General features: G+C 36.1%; 1 protein-coding gene across 12 annotated transcripts in view; it reads left to right on the top strand.

The window, feature by feature from the left end:
- LOC125672244 (cAMP-specific 3',5'-cyclic phosphodiesterase 4B-like) overlaps nt 1-18517 on the top strand; it is a 112508-nt gene extending 93991 nt beyond the window's left edge. For 11 of the 12 annotated variants that reach the window (XM_056164008.1, XM_056164007.1, XM_048908422.2 and 8 more), the window contains 12 exons: nt 1892-1993; nt 5049-5116; nt 7649-7761; nt 8254-8347; nt 10116-10291; nt 11023-11121; nt 11780-11944; nt 13050-13149; nt 13536-13690; nt 14338-14460; nt 16314-16496; nt 17010-18517. In XM_056164008.1, coding sequence (XP_056019983.1) covers nt 1892-1993; nt 5049-5116; nt 7649-7761; nt 8254-8347; nt 10116-10291; nt 11023-11121; nt 11780-11944; nt 13050-13149; nt 13536-13690; nt 14338-14460; nt 16314-16496; nt 17010-17258 — 1627 coding nt within the window. In that variant the 3' untranslated portion in view covers nt 17259-18517. Of the gene's footprint in view, nt 1-1891; nt 1994-5048; nt 5117-7648; nt 7762-8253; nt 8348-10115; nt 10292-11022; nt 11122-11779; nt 11945-13049; nt 13150-13535; nt 13691-14337; nt 14461-15291; nt 15405-16313; nt 16497-17009 lie in introns of those variants that run through there. The other variant, XR_007368901.2, reaches the window with a different exon arrangement.
- The last annotated feature ends 6853 nt before the right edge of the window (nt 18518-25370 follow it).

The following is a 25370-nucleotide window of genomic DNA, read 5'->3' as shown; positions in this document are numbered from 1 at the left end:
GGATTTAAATGTGGGAATTTAAAAGCTGTTCAATGGCTCTTTCCCTCATTTCAGTCCACCTGTTTTTCCATCTAAAGATAGCTTATGTAATTTGCGCATATTGAAACCACATTTAGGGAGGTATCTAATTTTCAAGTTCTTTGTGGCTTTAGAAATGAAGGTCAGTTTGAAATACCAGCTATTTCTGACAGAGGTTATTTGGAATAGCAAAAGTTTTGGGGAGAAAATATGAAGAATTACTTATTTTTTTCAGGGAAGCATTTTTCCCATTTGTTATGACACTTCCTCAATATGAGGTCATTTATATATCACATAGAAGATTAGCTACTATTCTTGATGTTAGAGGAAAAAATCCTTGAAATTTGAGGAAAAGTTTTTACAAAACACAAGAAATAATATTAATTTTTTCAAGTGGTATTTTCCCAATGATATAACAGGAAAACGATCTTATTTGACCCGATTAAATATGATGCATGTATGCAAATCAAGAATGCTATATATATAGTCTGTAAGAATAAACATTTTATAAATGCTGTTCTGACATCTGAGCAGAATTACAGTAATTTAAGTGAAAATATGTATCTTTTACAATTTCATAAAATTCTCAAAACTTACCCATGACATGACAATATATTGTTTATGCATTATTGGGGGGGGGGGGGGCAACTTATTAAACACATCACTCCCACCATCATCAGATGAAAATGGTGATCACAGATCTATTCATTTCCAGATTATCAATTTTTTTTTTAGAAATAAACCTGGGCAAATGTATTCTATCTCTTAACAAAAGCACCAATCTTTCACTAAAAATTAAAACCTATATATTTATTGCAAAAGAAGCAGTTAAATTATAATGTGTAAGTATAGACGTTGTATGATGGGGACTGTAAAAACAATGGAGGAAAGGAGGAGTAATTTCTGCAGAATTTTTCTTCCTAAAGTAAAAAAAAAAATTGTGCTGGCCAAATTACTATTGTCTACTTCGCAGATCATTTCCAACATTAACAAGACCAACAGTATATTGCCTGCACCATGATTTCACCAGTAGAGCATTCAGTGGAAGAGATTAGGCATTGTTATGATGGCTATCTATTATACTAAAACGTCGTGATGTAGGGAATGTTAAACCTCTGTAATGCAGGGGCATATGTTTATTCACATCTACAAGTTTGTTTTGAGAACTTGAACAACTGGTTCAATGCACTATTTTCAAATTGAAGAGTTGAATTAACTGAGAGCTAATTTGATAAACTAATTTCAGTATCACAGTCAGCAGAAGAAGTTTATGGTTGTCAGTAAGAAATCAATGGAGCCCGAACATTTCTTCTTGTTAGAGAACATTACTCTGCCCCCGACTTAATTCTGTGGTCTTTCCGTCAAGTGTGTGAGCTTTCCAATCAATAAACCACTATTATCTTAGTAAAACTGTTCAGTTTAAATTGTTCCCAGCTGTTAAAAAGGGGTGAAATAAACAGTAGTATTACACAGGTATAAAGAATATCATTTCTCTCTAGTCTTATCTTATGAATAAATGGATGCTGCTTGGTAAATCAGTTCATGCATTGTTTATAGGAACACGTCATAACCACACTATATGTCATTTAATGTGCATGTTACAAGTTAATGAAGTGTGATGTCGTAATGGAAATCTCGTCATGTTTTAATGCTGTCTTTACCAGCTTTCTGTTGATTTGGTTGTAAATTGTGAGCCTGCCCACTAGTGATGGGGATTTGGTGAGTTTATATTGATCTTTGGCCAAGGCCCGGTGTCTGTGTCTCTACAGGCTTCAAACACAGACACGATGCAGAAAATTGTCAAATATCTCCGGCCGTCGTTTAAGGGAAATGGTCGCCGTAATACTCAGTTTTCTTCTTGTTTCCATTCCAGACATGCTGATGATTTGATCGTCACACCTTTTGCCCAGATCCTGGCGAGTTTGAGGAGTGTACGCAATAACTATGTGATGCTGACCAACACATCTAGGGATCGGTGAGTAGCTCTACGTATAGTTAGGCTACGTATTCACACGAAATGTAGATCTTTCTCTGATTTCATTTGGTGCCTGTAGAATTCCCATGAGAGGAACACCATTATGATATGTGATAAAAGCCCTCTGCATGGGACATGCTTCCTAGTTCCATTTGATAAAGGGGTTAAGATTTGTAGCTTACCATTTCCACAACTGTTGTTTTTGTGTGGAGATTTGTCACTTTGTGTCTATTTCCAATTGGTTCTGGAAACATGCAAAATAGCCTTAGACACAGTCACACTATTATTAAGCCAATATAGACACAGTCACACTATTTGTAGTCTAGAGATATTGCATAGACTGGCACTATTAGTGTTGAATTTTCTTCCCCACAAGATAAATTATTTTGTGTAAGGTTATTAAGTCAAGGTTGTGTTCAAAACATTTCAGAAAGGTCAAGGTCACAAAGCAGAATTCATGAAAATTCTTTTGCTATATATAGCATCGTAAAGTTTTGAAATTCTTTTCCTATATACAGCATATAAAGAAAGCGTAGATTTTTTTAATTTGTTTTACCAAGAGGAACAAATACTCAAATATTTGGTAACTGGCTGGGTTTTTTTTTTTTTATCTGTATATGTCTTGCTATACTCCTGGCTTGGATCTATCGAAAACATCTCCAACTTAATATTGAGTTTTCTTTTATTTGAGCAGTCAAAATTCGAGTAAAATCTCAGATTTAAGTCTAAGTTATTTCAAGAAATCCAGGCCTGGAAAATATACTCTCATAACAAACACCCTTAAAAAGAGACACTTGTTAGTTTAAAAAAAAAAACTTTTTATGTCAATAATCTGCAAAATCTATGTGTAAAAAAAAGAAATGATTATGTCCATACTTTAAATCAACTGTGAATGAAATTTACTAATCGGAAAACTTCAAGTATCACTGGGAAAATGACGATACATATATAAAGATACAACTGCCAAGAAATAAGACAAACATGATTTAGTTTTATTCTCTCGACTTGCGTAGAAAAGGTGTCTGCTCATGGATACTAAATGTAGAAATAACACTGTGGCCTATATATCATAAGTAGCAGTTTTGTGACAGTATGTAGTAATGACTAAAGCCCAAAAGAACACAGTTAATGCTAAAATACTGAATACATAATGGATGTATTATACAGTAGATCTCGACCTTGACTCAAGGTCATGTGAAGTAGGACAGTGTCATTAAATACTATTACATCCCTAACCAATCCTGAACTGGCTTCAATTCATCAACAATATCTCATGCTAAATTCATTACTAACACACAGCATGCATAACATGCACTCTGTTCAAGAAGTTTAGAAGAAAATATGGGGGGGGGTGGGGGGGGGGGTGTAGAAGCCATTATCTCAGACTACCAAACACTCAGCTGTTTTAATTTGCCTTGTACATTCTGTGATGTCTTTGCAAATCAATTAAAGAATCATTTAAGAAGCTGTTTTTTTCTCTGTCATTAGACATTTCTGGAAGTCTGTTTTAAATTTTTCATGTTATGATATCGTCCTCTCTGAAAATCAATTTTAATTTTTTTCTTTGAATGAATGTGGAGACATTTACATAATGACACCACTGTGATCAAATGTTTCCTGGAGGTTGACTTTTGTGAACAAGTCTGACACCATGTATAGATCCCTCAGGGTTTTTTTTCTTTGAGATTTTGGGAAAAGTGTAGGTAGTTATTGGAAATTTTAACTTCCTGTCACCACGCCTGAGGCCTATAGAATCGTACATCTGATGACAGTGGAGCTTCGGTATCAGGACTTCCGTCTACCACTCGCTTACAATAAGTTTTATGTTATCTGGCAAACAGGGAATTATAATTGCAATAAAGCTATATTTTTACGACTCTTTAATGCATGCCTCGTAAGATAAGTAGTGCTATTCGTTGAAAATAAAGGAATCATTTGAGGGAAGTGTTATTTGATTGATTTTCAAATAAAACTTCTGGCATTGTATAAAATTATTGATTTAAAAGTAAAGAAACTGATAAAACTTCTGGTATTATTGTATAAATTAGTACCAAGAATCATAACAATGTGTAAAATTATTAAGTTATAAATAAAGTTTGTGTTTAGTAGCAACTGAAAAAAAGTCTACAGTTTTCTAATGCCAATCAAAATGTGTGTTCAATTAAGAGACAAAACCACACTCCACAAAACCTCTGTTGTCACTTTAAACTGAGCAACTTCATGAACACAAAACCTCTGTTGTCACTTTAAACTGAGCAACTTCATAAACTATTTTTAAATGACATGTGAAGGAAAAATTCAATTATCTATTTTTTTAATGTTTTGATTCTTTTTAAAAAATAAATATCGGCAGTTCGCTAGAAATGATATAATATTAGATTCTCAAAAGTTGAATCCTTTGTCGTGTACGACACTGGAAATGATAATAAAGTGGAATCCTTTGTCGTGTGAGACAACCTGTTTCTTTCATGCAGACCCTCTGACCCAGAGTGTATAATTGACTGTAGAATCTTTGTATCATTTTTGAAGAGAACGTGCAATATGAAATGAAATTCGATATTTGTGTCGTGCCTTTGGATTTTCATGTATTGATTTTTAAGCAGTTGATGTGAATTGTAATTACTGCGACACAAAACATCCAGTGCTATCAGACTAGTCAGAATTCTCTAATTCAGCCAGAGGAATGCAGAGTCACCTTTGAGAATTGAAAACAGTTAAAACTTTTATTCATGATCATTTCAAACTGGACAAAGTTCTCTGAATTTACAATTACCCAAACAGCACTCAGTTCATTCTTTCAAAACAATTTTTGAAAAATGTATTTTATAAAGTTATTTATTAAATCAAACCATATTCTGTCTCTCATACGGTGATGTAGATAATAACAGACAAAATAGCTGCTGGTGCTGTTGATGGTGAAGGGGGAGGGGGGGGGGGGGGGGTGTTCTGTAGGAATCAAATATTCTTATACCAATTAAGTTTAAGACTTTTTAAATCATTCATGTTTTCTTTGACATACCTGTAATGCTGATATTTATTTGGATTTCTTTTTCAGGTCTGGTACAGGTGGAAAGTTAAACCCAATTCCACAGGCATCACACCCTTCTACCACCTTAAAAACAGGTAAATACACCCCACCACCTTAAAAACAGGTAAATAATACCCCACCACCTTAAAAACAGGTAAATAATACCCCACCACCTTAAAAACAGGTAAATACACCCCACCACCTTAAAAACAGGTAAATAATACCCCACCACCTTAAAAACAGGTAAATAACACCCCACCACCTTAAAAACAGGTAAATACACCCCACCACCTTAAAAACAGGTAAATAATACCCCACCACCTTAAAAACAGGTAAATAATACTCCACCACCTTAGAACAGGTAAATAATACTCCACCACCTTAGAACAGGTTAATAACATACCTTTCAATCATCACAAGGGATCATATCCTGTCTACTTTTATCCTGCCAGTGTTTTGGACATCAAAGGAAATGAAGATTTCTCTATCATTACCAGGTGTTTTTTATTAGACAGCTGCCCTATGAAAGATTTTTCTTGTACTTCAATGCCTAATACAGTGGTCTCACGAGACCTGGATGGGGATATGAGGGGTTTAAATTACTGACATTAGTATTTTATTGAGGATTTCACTTCTCTCAAGAAGTTGCATTAACAGTGTAAGAAAGTGATGCTGTATTTAGTGGGTCAGTATTAACAGTGTAAGAATTTAGTGGGTCAGTATTAACAGTGTAAGAATTTAGTGGCTGGTATTAACAGTGTAAGAATTTAGTGGCTGGTATGAACAGTGTAAGAATTTAGTGGGTCGGTATCAACAGTGTAAGAATTTAGTGGGTCGGTATTAACAGTGTAAGAATTTAGTGGGTCAGTATTAACAGTGTAAGAATTTAGTGGGTCGGTATTAACAGTGTAAGAATTTAGTGACTGGTATTAACAGTGTAAGAATTTAGTGGGTCGGTATCAACAGTGTAAGAATTTAGTGGCTCGGTATTTCAGGAGACAGTTTATGAGTGAATTAGGAAGCTAAAGCAAGCCTTATTGTTTACAGAGTATGGTGTAATATGCCTTATTGTTTACAGAGTATGATGTAACATGCAGTAACATAAACACAGTCCCTGTGATAGCCTGGTGTTTATTCAATCAGTGCGGAAATTTCCTTTTATCCCTCCACTCTCTGTTGCTGAGACAACAGACAAATCCTCAGCAATTTTAAATACAGCCAAAGAAATTATTTGACATATTGTTTTATTTTCATCAGCCTATTTAATTGAATGGTCACGAATCACTGAAATTTGGCCAGTTTAGTTCTCTCTCTTACACATCTGACAGCTGTATGTTGATTATTATGTGATTGATTGATTGATTCTAGCTTAACGTCTCTCTTGAGAATTTTTCACTCATATGGAGACATCACGAAGACCGATGAAGGGCTTCAAAGTTAGACCTTTGCTCGGCGCTTACGGTCATTGAGCAGTGAGGGTTCTTTAGCATGCCACACCTACTGTGACACGGGACATCCGTTGTTAAGGTCATCTCCGAGGGCCCGTGACATTCACATCTGATGCCGAACATTTGGTGATGGAACTGTCACTACCTTTTTTTCTACCTTTTTTTTTTAACGACTTAGGTCTGTTGCGGCCGGGATTCGAACCCCGGCCTTCCACATGCGGGGCGAACGCTCTAACCTCTAGGCCACCGCGGCGGTTATGTTATATTTATTAAAGGCTTTAGAAGTTATGTCACATATATCCTTTGTTTTGTCATTGATCTGAAGCCCAAATATTTTGTTATTTTCACAGAAAGATATTAATACATGTGTGATAATAGACGCCTCGCCTCCGTTTTCATTACATAGTGGACAGATCTGACCGAGAGCATCCGATTTACACAAAAGAAACGAAGCACATTCAAATGTTACTAAACATGATATCAAATAAATCACACTTCACCTGAAATTTGACTTACTAATCCACAAAACATTTGATAGATAGTAATGGTGGGTACTTAGATTTATCTTTACATTGACACTTGGTTACAAAACACGATAGACACAGCTCCAGTTCTACAATACGCTGTTCTCATTTTCATCAACTTTCAAACAGAATTCTCTCCTCAGTAGAAATGAATGAAAAAATTACCAACACTCTCAATACCAACAACTTTGTATTTTGTCGTACGTTGTAAAAGAGACATTAATCGTCAACATTACCTTTGTAAAAATCTCAAAGATCCATGTTTTGATATTCTTCATTCCTCACACTCCATCACATATTACCAAACAATGCACAGACCACTGGTAATGCGCTTGTACAAAATTCCAACATTTGTTACATTTTTTTAAATGGAAATTTCCAAATAATTTCAAATGAAATACGTAACAAGACATTCGTCTCCTTCTGTTCTCGTTGTACATGTAATTATCATTGCCTTACGTGGTTTGAATCACTCACGCACTGTATACACTCATGACACATACCTCACCCACTCCACTGATGTAATTATTACGCAGATAATTAGAGATAATCATTTCTTACACTGCATTTCCTACAGGGTATATGGCACGTATCTAAGATGTCTAATTTTAATTAGATTGTTGTAATTACAGATATGCGATTTATAAACTTTCAGATGAGAGCTTTTCTCAACTCGCCATGGAAACTCTGGAGGAACTGGACTGGTGCCTGGACCAGCTGGAAACGATGCAGACACATCGGTCAGTTAGTGACATGGCGTCCAGCAAGGTAAGTAACTCTCGGGGACTTTTTTCAACTCTCAAAAATTAAGAGTCCATCTGCCTTTGAATTAAGTACAACTTAATATTAACCGGTATTATATATCTTTGTATATTTACTATGTTATTTTGATAATTTGAAATAAAAAATCAATAAATAAAGACCTGAGTGGATTATATTATCACAAAGGAAAGTATTACAATAACTCGTTTAACATTTGATATCTGTTTCAACATTCTCAAAGTCAAATTTTCAAAACACAGCTCTAAATACACCCCCCACCTCCACCCCCCCACCTTCTAAGTGCCCAAAGTGTTTATTAGGATGAATACAGTATTTCATTAAAGAAATACAGCATTTTTTAGTATGGTGTTATTGGGGAGATAACCTCTGTATGGGTTAAAATATCTTATCCTTTATTCATATATATAAAGTAACAAGAAAGTAAATTGGTTTGTGTATTTTCAATTCTATATATCTAAATTTTTATTTTTATTTCAGTTCAAACGAATGTTAAACAAAGAGCTTAGCTCCTTCCGAGAATCCAGTAAATCTGGAAACCAAATTGCGGAGTTTATCTGCAGCACGTATCTAGGTATGTACGGAGAGCAGAGTTTATTCATATCATGTGTAGCATGTAAATTGGTATATATGGATAGCGGAGAGTGTTTGTAGCATGGTATATTCAGATAGCAGATAGTGTTTGTAGCATGTAACATGGTACAGTGAAACTTCTCTAAACTGGCCGGCTCTCGGACCAAAAAAAACAGCTGGTTAACCGAGAATTTAGCATTTAGAGACATTTTATCTCAATATTCACAAAGTAGGTACTGTTCCCTTTGTTCTGGTGATCTATGATCAATTATCGGCGGAGATCAGATTAGTCCGCTTGTACCTACAGGTAATTATACATCTGTAATTAACACGAAATATTCTCACTGAAATCATCTAATTTTAAACTGAAAATCTATAACAGGATTCTAATACATAAAGAAAACAGAGGCATATTGGAATTCCTCTTACCTATAAAAACTCTGTTTACATGCATCGCTTATATCATTAACAAATTTGTTTTGAAATTTTTAAAAGTACAGTAGTAAATATGAAATTTGGATTTGAATATTTCTTAGGAATTTTAAGTCTATGGAAACCAAGAAAATTAAGTTATCTTTTGATAATTATCATTAACAGTCATGGGTTTGTTTTCTGTATTAACTACCACTTATATCCATACGATAGAATGGTGCAACAATATGGTGTTTGATACTGTATTCATTCAAGGATTCATTCTCACTTAGCTAAAATTCAGAAATTGTTATTCCCACTTAGCTAAAACTGTGATTTTCACACCTGTGTGGTCCCTGGGTATAGTCTGTTTTAGACTAACTACCTGTAATTATCAGTCAGGCCTATGAAAGTAAATCATATACATGTACATATATATCATAAGTATACCTTTATTGTTTATCCATCTTATCAATATATCAAAAAGAGGAAATACAGGCAGTTATAGACACACAAATTCAGCAAGATGCCGCATCTCATCTCATTCATTTAGACTGATGTGTTCCTTTTTTATGTACATGCATTTCTTTATGTATTTCATCATTATCTTTTGAAACGAAATTTTACTGCCCAATTTTAATATTAAACCAAAACAGACTATAGGTTACCTGTAATTATTTCCCTTTGTTCTTTGACACCCTTACCTGTGCACCATTCCCACCTATCTAAAACCAGTCACCCATACAGTTTTCAGAATTTTAGCTAATTGGGAAGACACCCATTTGATAATCAGATTTGTTCCTGTTTCTTATATTTTGTACTGAATTTGGAAGGGTCACTTGGTTTAGCCAAGTGTCACTTAACCCCCTTGAAAACACAGGTAAACAATAGAAATTAAAGAGGCCACTTTTGTTTTTCACACCTCCTGTGGATGATTTCCCACCTGGTCAGTTGGTCTGTCCAATTTGCAAACCTGGCCAATCTAGATCACCCTCTGGCCACAATTTTCTTGTCTTCAAAAAGTGGCCAGTATGACAAGGGTAAAAAAGAGACTGAATTCCAGTTTTCAGGGGTGGCCAGTGTTATAAGACTTTCTTTGTAAGGATGTTAAGATTTTTGCCGGGACTTTAAAAATTGGCCAACATTCAGGGACAACCGGTTTTCTGAGGGGCCGGTTTGGAGAAGTTTCACTGTATATATACTGACAGTGGATAGTGTTTGTATGGACAGACATAATTACCAATCACATCCACTGTATTGTGAGCATCGTTAGGCATCGTTGTAGAAAATTGAGACTTTATGTTTTCTGTTTTGTAACTTATGTAAAGAATTTATGAAATGATTGATCACATTTCCAGATAAACAGCAAGATATGGATGTTCCTCCTCCAAATCCCGAACAGAAAGAAAAGTCAGCGGAAAAATCTTCACCCATGACAAAAATCATAGGGGTGCGTAAACTGAAACACACCAACAGCTACAAGACAGTGCCAAAATACGGGGTGGAGACCATGCACCCGGAGGAACTCGGAAAGGTAGGGAACATGTCAAAATAGCAGGGAAAACATCCGGACCATGTCAGGATGTACAGGTCTGTGGGGATCATACATTACAAGATACAGTACAGTGTAGTTGTTGAAATTTACAGGGGTAAGCTACACTGTATCAGATGTGTTGTAATACAGAGAGAGAGGAAGCGCAAACAATGCTTCAGGAAGGAATTTTTAACTATTTGATGCAAGGAAATGCTGTAAATCTTTTATTCATCCTATTTTTACATGAATTTTCTGGGTTACATTTAGGTAAAACATGTTTTCGTATGTAAATACATAGTTCTGAAAAAATTGAATGTTACAAAAATTATGTGTCACTTTTAAATCTCATAGAGCAAGATAAAGTAAATAAAGTCTCTGATAAATAAGTGATTTACATTAGTTGGGGAAAGTCTCAGAATCCAAGAGGATACAATAGAGGAAAGTAGAAAGTATACAGAAATAAAATTGGGAATGTTTCAAAATGTCTCTCTTGAAATATAGAATTAACAAACAAAAAAGTTCCCTAAGTAAACAAAACTCTTCCCAAATGAAATTATTTCCATAGATGTAGCGATGTTAGAAAACTTAATTTGATGCTGAGAGGGTAGTGGGGGGAAGGAGGGGACTGGCAGAATTTGAAAAAAGGTAGATCACATTACTTTGTACCGAAACAAAAGATGTCCAGCTTGCAGAAATAAATGATGACTAAGGTAGACGTCTCTCTTTTCCAGCATTTAGCCGACATAAACAAATGGGGAATGGATGTGTTAAGGGTGTCAGAGTTTTCCAACAACAGATCATTGACCTGTGTTACCTACACAATATTACAGGTAAATAAATGATTGTTAAGTACACAATATTACAGGTAAATAAATGATTGTTAAGTACACTATATTACAGGTAAATAAATGATTGTTAAGTACACAATATTACAGGTAAATAAATGATTGTTACCTACACAATATTACAGGTAAATAAATGATTGTTAAGTACACAGTATTACAGGTAAATAAATGATTGTTAAGTACACAATATTACAGGTAAATAAATGATTGTTAAGTACACAATATTACAGGTAAATAAATGATTGTTACCTACACAGTATTACAGGTAAATAAATGATTGTTAAGTACACAATATTACAGGTAAATAAATGATTGTTAAGTACACAATATTACAGGTAAATAAATGATTGTTTCCTACACAATATTACAGGTAAATAAATGATTGTTAAGTACACAATATTACAGGTATATAAAGTGCAGTTGCCCTCACAATACTAGACAAATTGTGGGACAACATGCAAGACGATTAAGATTTTAAAAAGAAAATAGATATGTGTTAGACCAGCTTGTTGTCTTGTTCAGAATTAGGAATATTTCATTTTGTTCAAAATAAGTAATATTTCATTTCGTTCAGAATTAGGAAGATTTCGTTCAGAATTAGGAAGATTTCATTTCATTTAGAATTGGGAATATTTTATTTCAGGAACGTAATTTACTGAAGACATTTAATATTCCTGCACAAACGCTGCTGACTTTCCTTACACATCTAGAGGACCATTATCACCGTGACAACCCATACCACAATGCTGAGCATGCAGCTGATGTCACCCTGTCAACACATGTCCTACTTAACGCCCAGGCACTTGAGGTTTGTATCATTTGATGGAGGGGAGAAAGCTTTTCTTATCATACATATGAGTGAAAAGTTCTCGAGGGGGACGTTAAACAATATACATTCAATCAATCAATTTGATCATACAGCATCAAAACAACATTTAATGTGAGTCTTGAAGAAAAATGTTTTTGAGACCATTGAATTTTATCACTATTATTACTATATCATACTGTTTGCCCCTGTAACATAAAATTCAGATGTTTGGTTGTCTGCCCCTGTAACATAAAATTCAGATGTTTGGTTGTCTGCCCCTGTAACATAGAATTCAGATGTGCGGTTGTCTGCCCCCAGATGTGCGGTTGTCTGCCCCCGTAACATAAAATTCAGATGTTTGGTTGTCTGCCCCTGTAACATAGAATTCAGATGTGCAGTTGTCTTCCCCTGTAACATAGAATTCAGATGTGCGGTTGTCTGCCCCTGTAACATAAAATTCAGATGTTTGGTTGTCTGCCCCTGTAACATAGAATTCAGATGTGCAGTTGTCTTCCCCCGTAACATAGAATTCAGATGTTTGGTTGTCTGCCCCTGTAACATAGAATTCAGATGTGCGGTTGTCTGCCCCTGTAACATAAAATTCAGATGTTTGGTTGTCTGCCCCTGTAACATAGAATTCAGATGTGCAGTTGTCTTCCCCCGTAACAGAATTCAGATGTGCGGTTGTCTGCCCCTGTAACATAGAATTCAGATGTGCGGTTGTCTGCCCCTGTAACATAGAATTCAGATGTGCGGTTGTCTTCCCCTGTAACATAGAATTCAGATGTTTGGTTGTCTGCCCCTGTAACATAGAATTCAGATGTTTGGTTGTCTGCCCCTGTAACATAAAATTCAGATGTTCAGATGTTTGGTGTAGAAGATAGATCCTCAATATCCATTAGCCTTCACTTCTCAAGAAATCAGAAAAATTGATTTTCCTTTGCCCGCAGTTGGTTGATTTAGCTAAAGATCCCTCTTCCATTCATTAAACACATGCTTTCCTGATGACAGTCAGCTGATCAACATGTTTTCTGTACATGACAAATCTTGTTACGCTTGATTGAATAGATTAATAAATTGATTTTTTTTTTTCTTCTTGTTTTAGAGTGTCTTCACTGATCTGGAGATATTAGCAGCAATATTTGCCTGTGCCATTCACGATGTGGATCATCCTGGGCTTACAAATCAATTTCTGATCCAAACAGGTAGTTATCTCACCAAATATCTCATCAACACAATAGCTACCCCATATATCTCGCCAAATATCTCATCAACACAATAGCTATCCCATATATCTCACCAAATATCTCATCAACACAATAGCTACCCCATATATCTCATCAACACAATAGCTACCCCATATATCTCACCAAATATCTCATCAACACAATAGCTACCCCATATATCTCACCAAATATCTCATCAACACAAGTAATTATTTCATTACCTCAACAAATATCTCATCTGTACAGGTAGTAATCTCACAATATAACAACTTCAATAATCATTTCATTATCTTAACAAATATCTCATCATACAGGTAGTTATCTCACAGTATATCTCAACAACCATCTTATTTTCCCTATGAAAGGTTCCGAGCTGGCGTTGATGTACAATGACGAGTCGGTGCTGGAGAACCATCACCTGGCGGTGGCGTTTAAACTTCTCCAGGAGGAAAACTGTGATATCTTTGTTAATCTCTCCAAAAAGCAGTATCAAACACTTCGCAAAATGACTATAGATATGGTAAGTGTCAAGACAAGAGTCGTCACATTGTAGCAATGTTCACAATGAGAAAGAAAAGACTGTCTTACTGACAAGAACTGTCACATTGTAGTAATGTTCACGATGAGAAAGAAAAGACTGTCTTACTGACAAGAACTGTCACATTGTAGTAATGTTCACAATGAGAAAGAAAAGACTGTCTTACTGACAAGAACTGTCACATTGTAGTAATGTTCACAATGAGAAAGAAGAGACTGTCTTACTGACAAGTCTTCACTTCTATACTGGGATGAGATATGCAGTTGTCAAATCTTTTGTAATGTCCAAATCTAGGATGTGATCACATGACAAATCCCTACGACATTATGGAAATAAAAATGATATTCTACAACTTGAAGAAATGATCAGGGCAGTAGCAGTGAGGGTTCTTTATTTTGCCAATGTCTGCTATGATACAGGACCTCGGGTCTTTAAGGTTTCGTCTGAAATTCCCATGACTTTCACTTCTTATGCTGGGCGCTTAGTGACGGAACACTGTCACTACCTTTCATTAAAGTTTTAGGTTTGACATGGTTACTTGGGACTGAAACCAGGAATTTACCTGTCAACATATTTACATGTAGGGCTCAAATAAATTTACCTGTCAATATGTTTCATTTTTATGACAGGTATTGGCCACAGATATGTCTAAACACATGAGTTTGTTAGCTGACCTTAAAACCATGGTAGAAACAAAAAAGGTGGCGGGGTCCGGAGTGTTACTGCTGGACAATTACACTGACCGTATCCAGGTGAGTTCTGTTCACAGGTGTAAAATGTGATGGTTTCCATGTGACATCTACTTACAGGTGTAAACTAGGTTTCCTGGCCATACAACATGCAGGGCAATAAACACAAAAACACAGTGTGAGACATACAACACACAGGTCAATAAACACAAAAACACAGTGTGAGACATACAACACACAGGGCAATAAACACAAAAACACAGTGTGAGACATACAACACGCAGGGCAATATACACAAAAACACAGTGTGAGACATACAACACGCAGGGCAATATACACAAAAACACAGTGTGAGACATACAACACACAGGGCAATAAACACAAAAACACAGTGTAAGACATACAACACACAGGGCAATATACACAAAAACACAGTGTGAGATATACAACATGTAGGGCAATAAACACAAAAACACAGTGTGAGATATACAACATGCAGGGCAATAAACATAAAAACACTGGACAATACAAACATAGTGCTGGACTAAATACAAAGTGTATTACATGCTATGTTTTCTCTTCATTTACACCTGTGTGATAATAATTGATTTACACCTGTGTGATAATAATTGATTTACACCTGTGTGATAATAAATGATATACACCTGTGTGATAATAAATGATATACACCTGTGTGATAATAATTGATTTACACCTGTTTAGTAATCTTCGTTGTTATACACCTAAAAAGATTTCTTGTATAAAAGTAATACAATTTAGAAGTAACATTTTTACTGTTAAACCAATTCTCACACTTGTGGTCTATTGACCAGTCAACAGTTTATGAACTGTTGACTGGGCAATAGTCTGTTTTATTTCTATTGGCTATGAAAGTCACGTGGTTCTCGGTCTGCTGCTTTGTTTATGTAATTGCGAGGTTCACTGATTTGACTGATGATAAAATACAGAATTCATTAGATGGAACACAGAACAGAAACACGAAAAATGTAATTATTGATTATTAATTAGAATATTACGTAGATTTTCTTTTAAACTAGTGGATGCGTTAATAAATGTATACAATTCCTCTGTCATGTTAAAAGTTTGAAGTCAACAAACCATATGCATCTATAAAAACATCCTTAAAATAGAAAGTGTATAACAAAACAGTTATAGGCTGTGTCCTCGGACAACAGCTGTTTTGTTTGACCCTCGAACGGATCTGTTGCCCGAAGCCGTAGGCTGAGGGCAACAGACCCGTTCTCGGGTCAAACAAAACAGCTGTTGTCCTCAAGCCCAGTCAATAACTGTATACTATTTCACACCAGATAAGTTTACTATATGTCAAGATAACATTGCTGCTGTTTGTGTCAATAGATAAACATGAGGTAACAATATACAGGGGATTTGTCAAGTTTCATAGTGTGACTTAGTGTCAGATCTCTTTTCTTCAAACTTACAGGTTTCTGTTTGAAATAACAGAAGTACTACTCTCTGTGGAGTTAGGAGACAAAGCTGTTCTTTATTTGCATAATTTCAGTATGTCTTAGTAGTTTACGAGGGCATAACAATAGCAGATTTTCTTTTGAGGAATACATGTACATGGCTCCATATGAATACATGTAGTAATTTTAGTTATCTGATGACAAATTTACAGTGGTGACTTTGTGATTAATCAATAACTCCCATCATTTATCAATTATTTAGCTTAAACAATGACTCCTGTCATTTATCAATTATTTAGCTTAAACAATGACTCCCGTCATTTATCAATTATTTAGCTTAAACAATGACTCCTGTCATTTATCAATTATTTAGCTTAAACAATGACTCCTGTCATTTATCAATTATTCTGGACAGTTTTATTCTTCACTCCAAAATATGCTTACAGTTTGATTTCCACATCCTTGTTGCAGGTTCTGCAGAACATGGTGCACTGTTCAGACCTGGGTAGTCCTACCAAACCATTGGAGGTCTACCAGAAGTGGGTCAATCGGCTTATGAAAGAGTTCTTTCATCAGGGAGACATGGAGCGCGAGAGGAACCTTGACATTAGCCCAATGTGTGACCGCAACACCGCCACAATCGAAAAATCTCAGGTAAGCAGAAGACATGATCTGTACAGAAACACAATGCGTAATGATCCTAAAGATTGACGACATTCTGCAAATGCTGTCATAGAAATAGATATGTCTACAATGCTTGATCAGAGGCCATTTTCATCAAAGATTTTTTTACCATGATCCAAATTTTAGAAAAGTGATTGAATCTCTGAATGATCAAAGAAAACATATTGTGAATTCCACACTCATGCGGCACTGTGACATTTAATTGGGCAATAAGAAAAATGAAAAGTTTAAATCTTCCATGAAGTATTTTGAGACAAGTCGTCAGTGTGTATCATGCCTGTACATAGCGTATTGTATCGTGCCTGTACATAGCGTATAAGCTTTTATCTAACTCATCCTCTAGCCATTAATATTGCATATGCATATATATATATATTGGAAAGTTTTATCTAATTCATCCCTCATCCACTAGTATTGTGTATAGAGGTAGGTTATATCACACTTATCCTCCATCTGTTAATATTGTGTATTTCTTCGTTACAGGTGGGCTTTATCGACTACATCGTCCACCCGTTGTGGGAGACGTGGGCTGACCTGGTTTACCCAGATGCTCAGCACATCCTGGACAATCTCGAGTATAACCGAGACTGGTACCAAAGTCAGATCTCGATCTCACCCTCTCCAAGCTTTCTTCACACCCCCACAGAGAACTCTCACTTCAACTTCATTCAGGAGGAGGAAAATGAAGGGAACGGGGTAGTCACCATCAGTGTTGGGGTGGACTCGGGATAACATCGGGAATCTTCACCGGCTGGAGAACAGCCAGCCCCGAATAAAGTCCTGCTTCTGTAGACAGAGCCGACACACACTCATGAAGGACAACACATTTTCATGCCATATAGTGGTGTTGCCATGGAATGCGTATTCCCTATACAAAGGCATGTTGGTGGGAAGAAAAAACATGTTGTTATAGCAACAGCTTGTGTAGACAAGGTCACATAGTGGTGTCTCCATGGTGATTTCAAGTAGAGCACAACAGAAATCTCCCATTTAGTGACCAGACTTTTCATGGCTCCCCCCCCCCTCCATTTTTTGAGTTGCTCAGACATTTAGATATTCATTCCAAACATACCTCAGTGTGTAGCACATGAGCTACAATATATAAAAAAAACTGCTAACCCCACAACTGTGCCATAAAAAAAAGTGTGGACGAAGATGCACCTCAGGTTTTGAGGTGAATAAGGAATCGAGTAACCAAATAGTGTGTGTGTGATGTCGAGATTTCAAAATCTGTGCAGCTTGGTTTCAAAAGCTAAGAATATTCATCTCATCGTCAGGATGCTCACAGTTTTCCCCAGAAGTCGCTACTCTGCAAGATGAAAATCTCCCAAGCAATAGAGAAATTCATATCTTACAATTTGGCATGGTGCGACGGACATTGGGTTGTCTCCCATTTGTTATTTATTTTGCTGATGGTCAACACAATCAGTTTATTTATTTTACATTGTCCCTCTAATTCTCATTCTAGTCAACCATTTTGGATGAATGGAGACTGAAGGTATCCATGGTAACATTAGATTTTGTAAAGAAGGGTAGAAAATTGTAAAGGAACTCATCTTTCCCCTTTATTTTGTATACTGTATTTACAGACTGAGAGTGATAAATTGATAAAATAGTTACCTCTTATTCTAATGTCCATGAATGTAGATTTTGTAACTGTCCTTTGTATTTTGATCTGGATTTCTGTGTGCAAACCTCTTTCTGAATGAACCAAATGAGATTTCAGAAAGCATACTCTTAGTATACTGCCCACTGAGGTAAATACTTAAGAAAAGACAAAATGTGTGAAGATACCTGCAATATTCATCTATTGAGGTTTCATCTGTAACAGTGTATTGTAGTCTCCAGTTGTACTACCCCCTCTTGACGTTTTTGTACTTTTAGAACTGTTGTTTAACTAATGGTTAGTGTTATTGGCTGCTGCGATGGGAGTGTTACGCAGCTCGACGTTTTATTATCCCAATTCTCTGTGATAAAGAAATTGCTGCAAATCTATTGTTTTCTTTTTTTCTTTTGCATCTTGTGCATGCATTGTTTCAAAGTGTGTGCTCGATCAATTATCGTTGACAACCATATTCAATGTCAGCCAAATTACCTTGGAATACATGTAGGACCATGGCCCTCCCACATCTTATATGCTAGTTTTTGTCGTGTTCATTCGTATGCCACCTTTATGTGAAATGTTTATATGAAGATATGATCCAGATAAGTATTCAATATTTCTCTCCCCCATCACATTTTCCATTGACCTCAGGCTAAGACCATGAAATATCCTTATGTCATTAGCAAACTTTTGGGTCAAGTATGAATCTTTTATGGTCTGTACAACGCTTATATAATTTTTGTACCAGTGACCCTTGTCCAAATAACATTGGACCAAGAAGAAATATCTTCAAAGTATGAGCTTTTGACATGTCTCCCTTAAGATGTGGAATGTATTTAAGAAACAAATTTTTGAAAATATTTGTGGTTATAAACTGCGATGCTTCAAGCCAATATAAAGTATGCTGGCATGAAGTGTTGCAGTCCATTCCATCATGTGTTTACAGAACTGAAATTTAGTTCTTTATTCACATTTCCTTTGGAATTCCCAGCCATCAAAATAGACGAACTCTGATCAAGATTGATACGGGTATTGTTCACAACTGCTGTCATTACATGTACAATTTGTAAAGAACACTAGAACGTAAATATAAATGTATAATCCTACTAGCAACCTTGAAATGGTCAAATTGACCTTTGGTAGCAATTTGACACATCCTCAAGCCATAAATAAGTTTTGTAAAACATGAGCATGTTGCTTTTCTATGATCCTATCTATGTGAACAACTTGTTCTCTTACCTTTTTGTCCACAATCCACCCTATACATTTGCCCAAGATCTTGTACGGATCATGCCAGAATGAGGTCGGTTTTGCGAATCTTCCCAACCTGAAAGTATACAAAAACGATATTGCAAGGGAACACATTTTTCAAAGTTAAGCTTTCGATCATGATATGTCTTTTGCCGTCAAATAGCTTGCTTTGTATTTTCTCATACTATTTTGTTAGCTTCTAGGCATACCTGTAAATTCCAAACCCATTGGTTTCGAGGAGTGACTTTCAACTCTCCCAATAATTCATAAATGAGATTTTGGGGTGTAGATGTCTCTCAACTTAATATTAGAAAGTTAGAGGTGTAGCCAGTGGTCTCGTGAACTGCTGACCGATAGGCCTGCATTACATATGGTAGAAATGCATCTCAAAATGTTCACGTATGCATTAAGCATGGTGGCAAGGGTTTTATTAAACTGCTCTACCCTCCCATCACTTTGCGGTGGTAGGGTGATGTTCTGGTTTTCTCAATATGTAAAAGGACACAAAGTTCTTTAAACAAATGGCTTTCGTATTGCCTTCCCTGGTCTGAATGAAAAATTCTAGGCACTCAACATTTTGCAAAGACTTCTTCCACCAATACTCTAGCAACAGTTTGGGCGTGCATGTTGGGCATGATGAAACTTTCGGTCCACATCGTAAAGTAGTCAGATACTACCAATATATATCGATTACCCTGACCTGTCTTTGGCAATTCTCCAATAATATCCGTGGCCACTCTTTCCATTGGAATTCCAGATTCAACCACCTTCATTGAAGGTGAATATAGTGAACAGTGATCAATCTCATAACTCCCATCAGCAATACAAAATAGAGAGTTGGGTAAACACGGACCCCTGGATATACCAGAGGTGGGATCAGGTGTGTAGGAGGAGTAAGCATACCCTGTCGACCGGTTACACCCGCCGTGAGCCCTATATATTGATCAGGTAAACGGAGTTATCCGTAGTCAAAATGTACCAAAACGGCCTAACAATCGGTATGAAACACATCAAACAGCATTTGACCCAATGATACGTTGTATTTGCAAACTAGGTCGTTTTAACGATCATAGAATTTGCGAAATGCTGACTTTAAACGAGGCTGTTGAAACCCATGCACCATCAACTTGCTTGTCAGTAGTCTGCCCTGATTTAAAAACTGACCAGACTTAGATCAAACCCTTGCATATCGAATCAATTGAGAGATATAAACACCATATGCAAGTGGTAATGGAATATTGCTACATAAATATGGAAAGTTGAAATCATCCCGTTTGTCATAAAGATGAGTTATGAATGAAAACTATTATTGCAATTGTCGAATTTAAGGCCACAGCAAGATATTTTTTTCTCACGTAGAAGTTTCTGAATAAATTCTGCTTCATCAGAATATAAAAAAACAGGTCAGCTAACAAACGAGCACAATTCGTGCCCATGGCAATATTCTTCCAAGTGACCTAGACGTTTCAAATGACCTTGGGCTAAAATCACGATACAAGCATATATCATAAGCCACCTTTGAGTGAAGCATATTTGAAATCAATAAAAAAAAATCACAGTGGTCTCAAAATCTTGAACGATAGGGTACCCAAGATTTTGGATGCATCAAATGAAGGAGGATTGCTGTTTTTACGAGGGATTTTCCTTTATTTGTTCAAACAACAATGTAAATCAGTCACGAATACATGACATGCACCAATGAAAAGATGTTTTAGAAGGGTTTTAATTCTCGGGTAATGTTTTCCCATTGACTTTTCAAGGAAATATTTGTGAATAATGTAAACATAAAGATATTTTCATAGGAAACGTGTGTGGTAAATATGCGTTTTTAGCAATATTAAAACATTTACAAAGTGTTCACAAAATTCTATAACAAACTAAGGGTATCCTATGTCCTTAAAATCAGCAACCCCTGGGTATATAGTACAAATATCCCAATGATGTGCTGAAACACAGCAACCCCTGGGTATATAGTACAAAGATCCTACTGATGTGCTGAAACACAGCAACCTCTGGGTATATTGTACAAAGATCCTAGTGATGTGCTGAAACACAGCAACCCCTGGGTATGTATTACAAAGATCCCAATGATGTGCTGAAACACAGCAACCTCTGGGTATATATAGTACAAAGATCCTACTGATGTACTGAAACACAGCAACCCCTGGGTATATAGTACAAAGATCCTAATGTTGTGCTGAAACACAGCAACCTCTGGGTATATATAGTACAAAGATCCTACTGATGTACTGAAACACAGCAACCCCTGGGTATATAGTACAAAAACCCTACTGATGTGCTGAAAGTAAAGTTTCTCAAAATCAGAAAATTTTACGTACAAAGATTTACATGGAATTACACAATGGGGGAAATCAGACGATAAAGGTTTCTCGTTGGTCAGAAATGTTCCTCGTTTATTTAATGACGAGTTTCAAGACGCAATCTGCAGTCGATAAATTATTCTCTAAACAAAAGTGTTTGTTGTTTGCTTGATGAGTTTTAAAGGGGCATGGACATGATTTGAGCTGAAAAATTTCAAATTTTATTTTTCCATTTCAAGTGTTTAGAATGCTAAACTAAAACATTTCTAATGGTCAGCAAAAATTTTAATATCAGTTGCTGAGGTACGTGTGAGATACAGAACGAACAATTCTTTGTTATGTAAACAAGGCTCGTTCCATGTTTTTGTTTACATAGGTTAAATATACTAGTAAAAGTTTTGTTTCAAGCAGATTTTTTTTAATGTACAAGTTAATTCTGAACACTATTAAACAGTTTCTAGTGTTTGGCGCACCTCATTTTGTTTTATCGATGTTTTCTATTAAGCAATCTATATGTAAACAAAAACATGGCACGGGCCTTGTTTACATAATGAAGAATTGTGAGTGTTGTTTCTCACTTGCATTTGGAACTCAACAACTGATACTCAAATTTTTGTTGACCACAAAAGATATATCCTAATAAGATAGACATCAGGTATGTGTTCAGTAGACAATATTTATCAGGCACGCATTCAATGGATGATGGAATCAAGAAACCATAGCAATATTATAGGAAATTCAAAAATAAGGTTTTATTCATACATAACATAGCCTCTCATTTCAGAGGTATTTCAAACACAGTGCTACACAAAATACAAAATAAGTATTCACTACAGATAAAACTCTAGACCTCATATAGTATTTACCTACTGCTATTTACAATAGCATACAAATGGTCAAAGCTTGTAGTGATGGGAAGATATATATATATATATATATATATATATATATATATATATATATATATATGCAAGGTGAAGATAACGAACAGTGATCAATCTCATAACTCCTACAAGCAATATATATGAGCATATTAAGGAGACCAATCAATCTGCAAGGCTAAGTTCTCCTATCAATAAAGAAACTTACACTGTCCAAATAGTATCTTACTATAAATGAAAAGTGAAGATAACGAACAGTGATCAATCTCATTGAGAGTTGGGAAACACAGACCCCTGGATCTACCAGAGGTGAGATATATAAAAATCCCTCTCAGCAACGTTATTATAACAACCTTCAAAGTTTTCTTTTCTCTTTTTTAATGATAAAGTTCTTTTTTAACGATAATTAGAAATATGTATAACACACTTTCACAAGATGTAAATGTTCAGAGAATTCTCCCGTGTCACGTGTCAGAAATTACAGCATGACGAAGGTCGCATCCGTGGCGACCCCACAGTTGTTGTCTTTCTGTGACATCAACACGTAGCCATCGTTACCCCAGTGAGTGGATCACAAGTCTTGATCATCCAATAAGCTTGTCCGTTCATCACACCATATCCAACGGCCAAAACTGTGTGGTCACGTTCATCTGGCTTGTTACCTACGACAAACAATATAAAAGTTTGTAACGTGAAAACTGCCCAATATAAATGGCGACATCAGTACGGGTCATTCTCCTAATGTTCAATGTTACATTGATTGTAATCATACACATGTGATGTGTGTTCAGAGTTAACACTACAATCATAAACATGTGATGTGATGTGGGATGTCACAAGGATACGGATTTTAACTTTTCATCGGCTTTCGATTAATTCAACAATACAAAAACATACACCACACTGAAGTTCATATTAGACGTCGTTTGCATAGAAAAACAAAGATGGACGCGAGGCATCCATAAGAACCAAGACCGGACCTTGGTGTGCGATGGCAAACTTCAGAGCCTGCAGATCGCCGCTCGTCACATTCACGTAATTCTTCAACTGGACAACTGGAGTAATGGCTTTGTTACACTTCCCATCCTACAAATGTTAATAATTCACTGCTGTCAGGATTCATTTATGAACGGTTTGCAGACACGATAAAAGTAAAATTTCCTGTGAAACACTGTACCTAAACAACAAATTCAATACATGAGAGAGGTCCTCTGCGCTCAATACACGACAGAGTTTCTGTATTCTAAATGCAAGAGAGAGTTCCTGTACTCTCAATACATTAGAGAGTTCCTGTACTCTCAATGCATGAGAGTTACTGTACTTTCAATACACGAGAGAGTTACTGTACTCTCAATACACGAGATAGTTCCTGTACTCTCAATACATGAGAGAGTTACTGTACTCTCAATACACGAGATAGTTGCTGTGCTCTCAATACACGAGATAGTTATTGTACTCTCAATGCACGAGATAGTTCCTGTACTCTCAACGAGTTCTCACCTGTAGGATACAGCTAGAATACAGAAGTTACCTGTGTCAGGTACAGTCAGTACAACTACTCTTACAGAATACAGAGGTCACCTGTGTCAGGTACAGAATACAGAAGTTACCTGTGTCAGGTACAGTCAGTACAGCTACTATTACAGAATACAGAAGTTACCTGTGTCAGGTACAGAATACAGAAGTTACCTGTGTCAGGTACAGTCAGTACAGCTACTATTACAGAATACAGAAGTTACCTGTGTCAGGTACAGAATACAGAAGTTACCTGTGTCAGGTACAGTCAGTACTCTGTTTTAAAGTACACTACCCTGATTTAGAATACAGGAATTTGTTTTAAGATACAGGATTCTTTTCTTAGAATACAGGACTTTGTCTTAGAATAGAGGACTCTGTCTTAGAAAACGGGACTCTGTCATTTCCTCGAGTCACAGACCTGGCTGTCATTAACGAGATTCACAGAGCTGTCATTATTGAGAGTCACAGAACTGTCATTAACAAGAGTCACGGAGCTGTCACTAACGAGAGTCACAGAGCTGTCATTAACGAGAGTCACAGAACTGTCATTAACGAAATTCACAGAACTGTCATTAACGAGAGTCACAGAACTGTCATTAACGAGAGTCACAGAGCTGTCATTAACGAGAGTCATAGAGCTGTCATTAACGAGATTCATAGAGCTGTCACTAACGAGAGTCACAGAGCTGTCATTAACGAGAGTCACAGAGCTGTCATTAACGAGAGTCACAGAACTGTCATTAACGAGAGTCATAGAACTGTCATTAACGAGATTCACAGAACTGTCATTAACGAGAGTCACAGAGCTGTCATTAACGAGAGTCACAGAACTGTCATTAACGAGAGTCACAGAGCTGTCATTAACGAGAGTCACAGAGTTGTCATTAACGAGACTCACAAACTTAATGTAATAACACAGGTGCAATAAGATGATACAAAATAAAGTTATCAGATCGTATAATAGAGGTAACTATTTTCTCAATATTTTCGTAATAGGAAAATATCAGGAATAGGGTATTAGAAATGGCTGCAATAGAGGTTGCAAGTACAAGGCATTATACAAATTTACTAAACCATGTTACTTTTTGTTAGGTTTGACTTATTTTCATATAGTTTAAAAAATCTTTCCTTCCTATGATTCCTTTCTACTGAAGACAAAAGTCAGAAGTTTCAAATTTTACAAATATGGGAATAAAGTGATATTTTACACAGTCACCTGCAGTATGGACACTACTATCCCCTTCACATTTTTTGCGGCGATAACTTCTCC

The sequence above is a fragment of the Ostrea edulis genome, chromosome 4, assembly GCF_947568905.1.
Source record: "Ostrea edulis chromosome 4, xbOstEdul1.1, whole genome shotgun sequence".
NCBI classification, from domain to species: Eukaryota; Metazoa; Mollusca; class Bivalvia; order Ostreida; family Ostreidae; genus Ostrea; species Ostrea edulis.
Note: the sequence above shows the minus strand (reverse complement) of the source record. Positions and strands in the feature narration are given on the sequence as shown.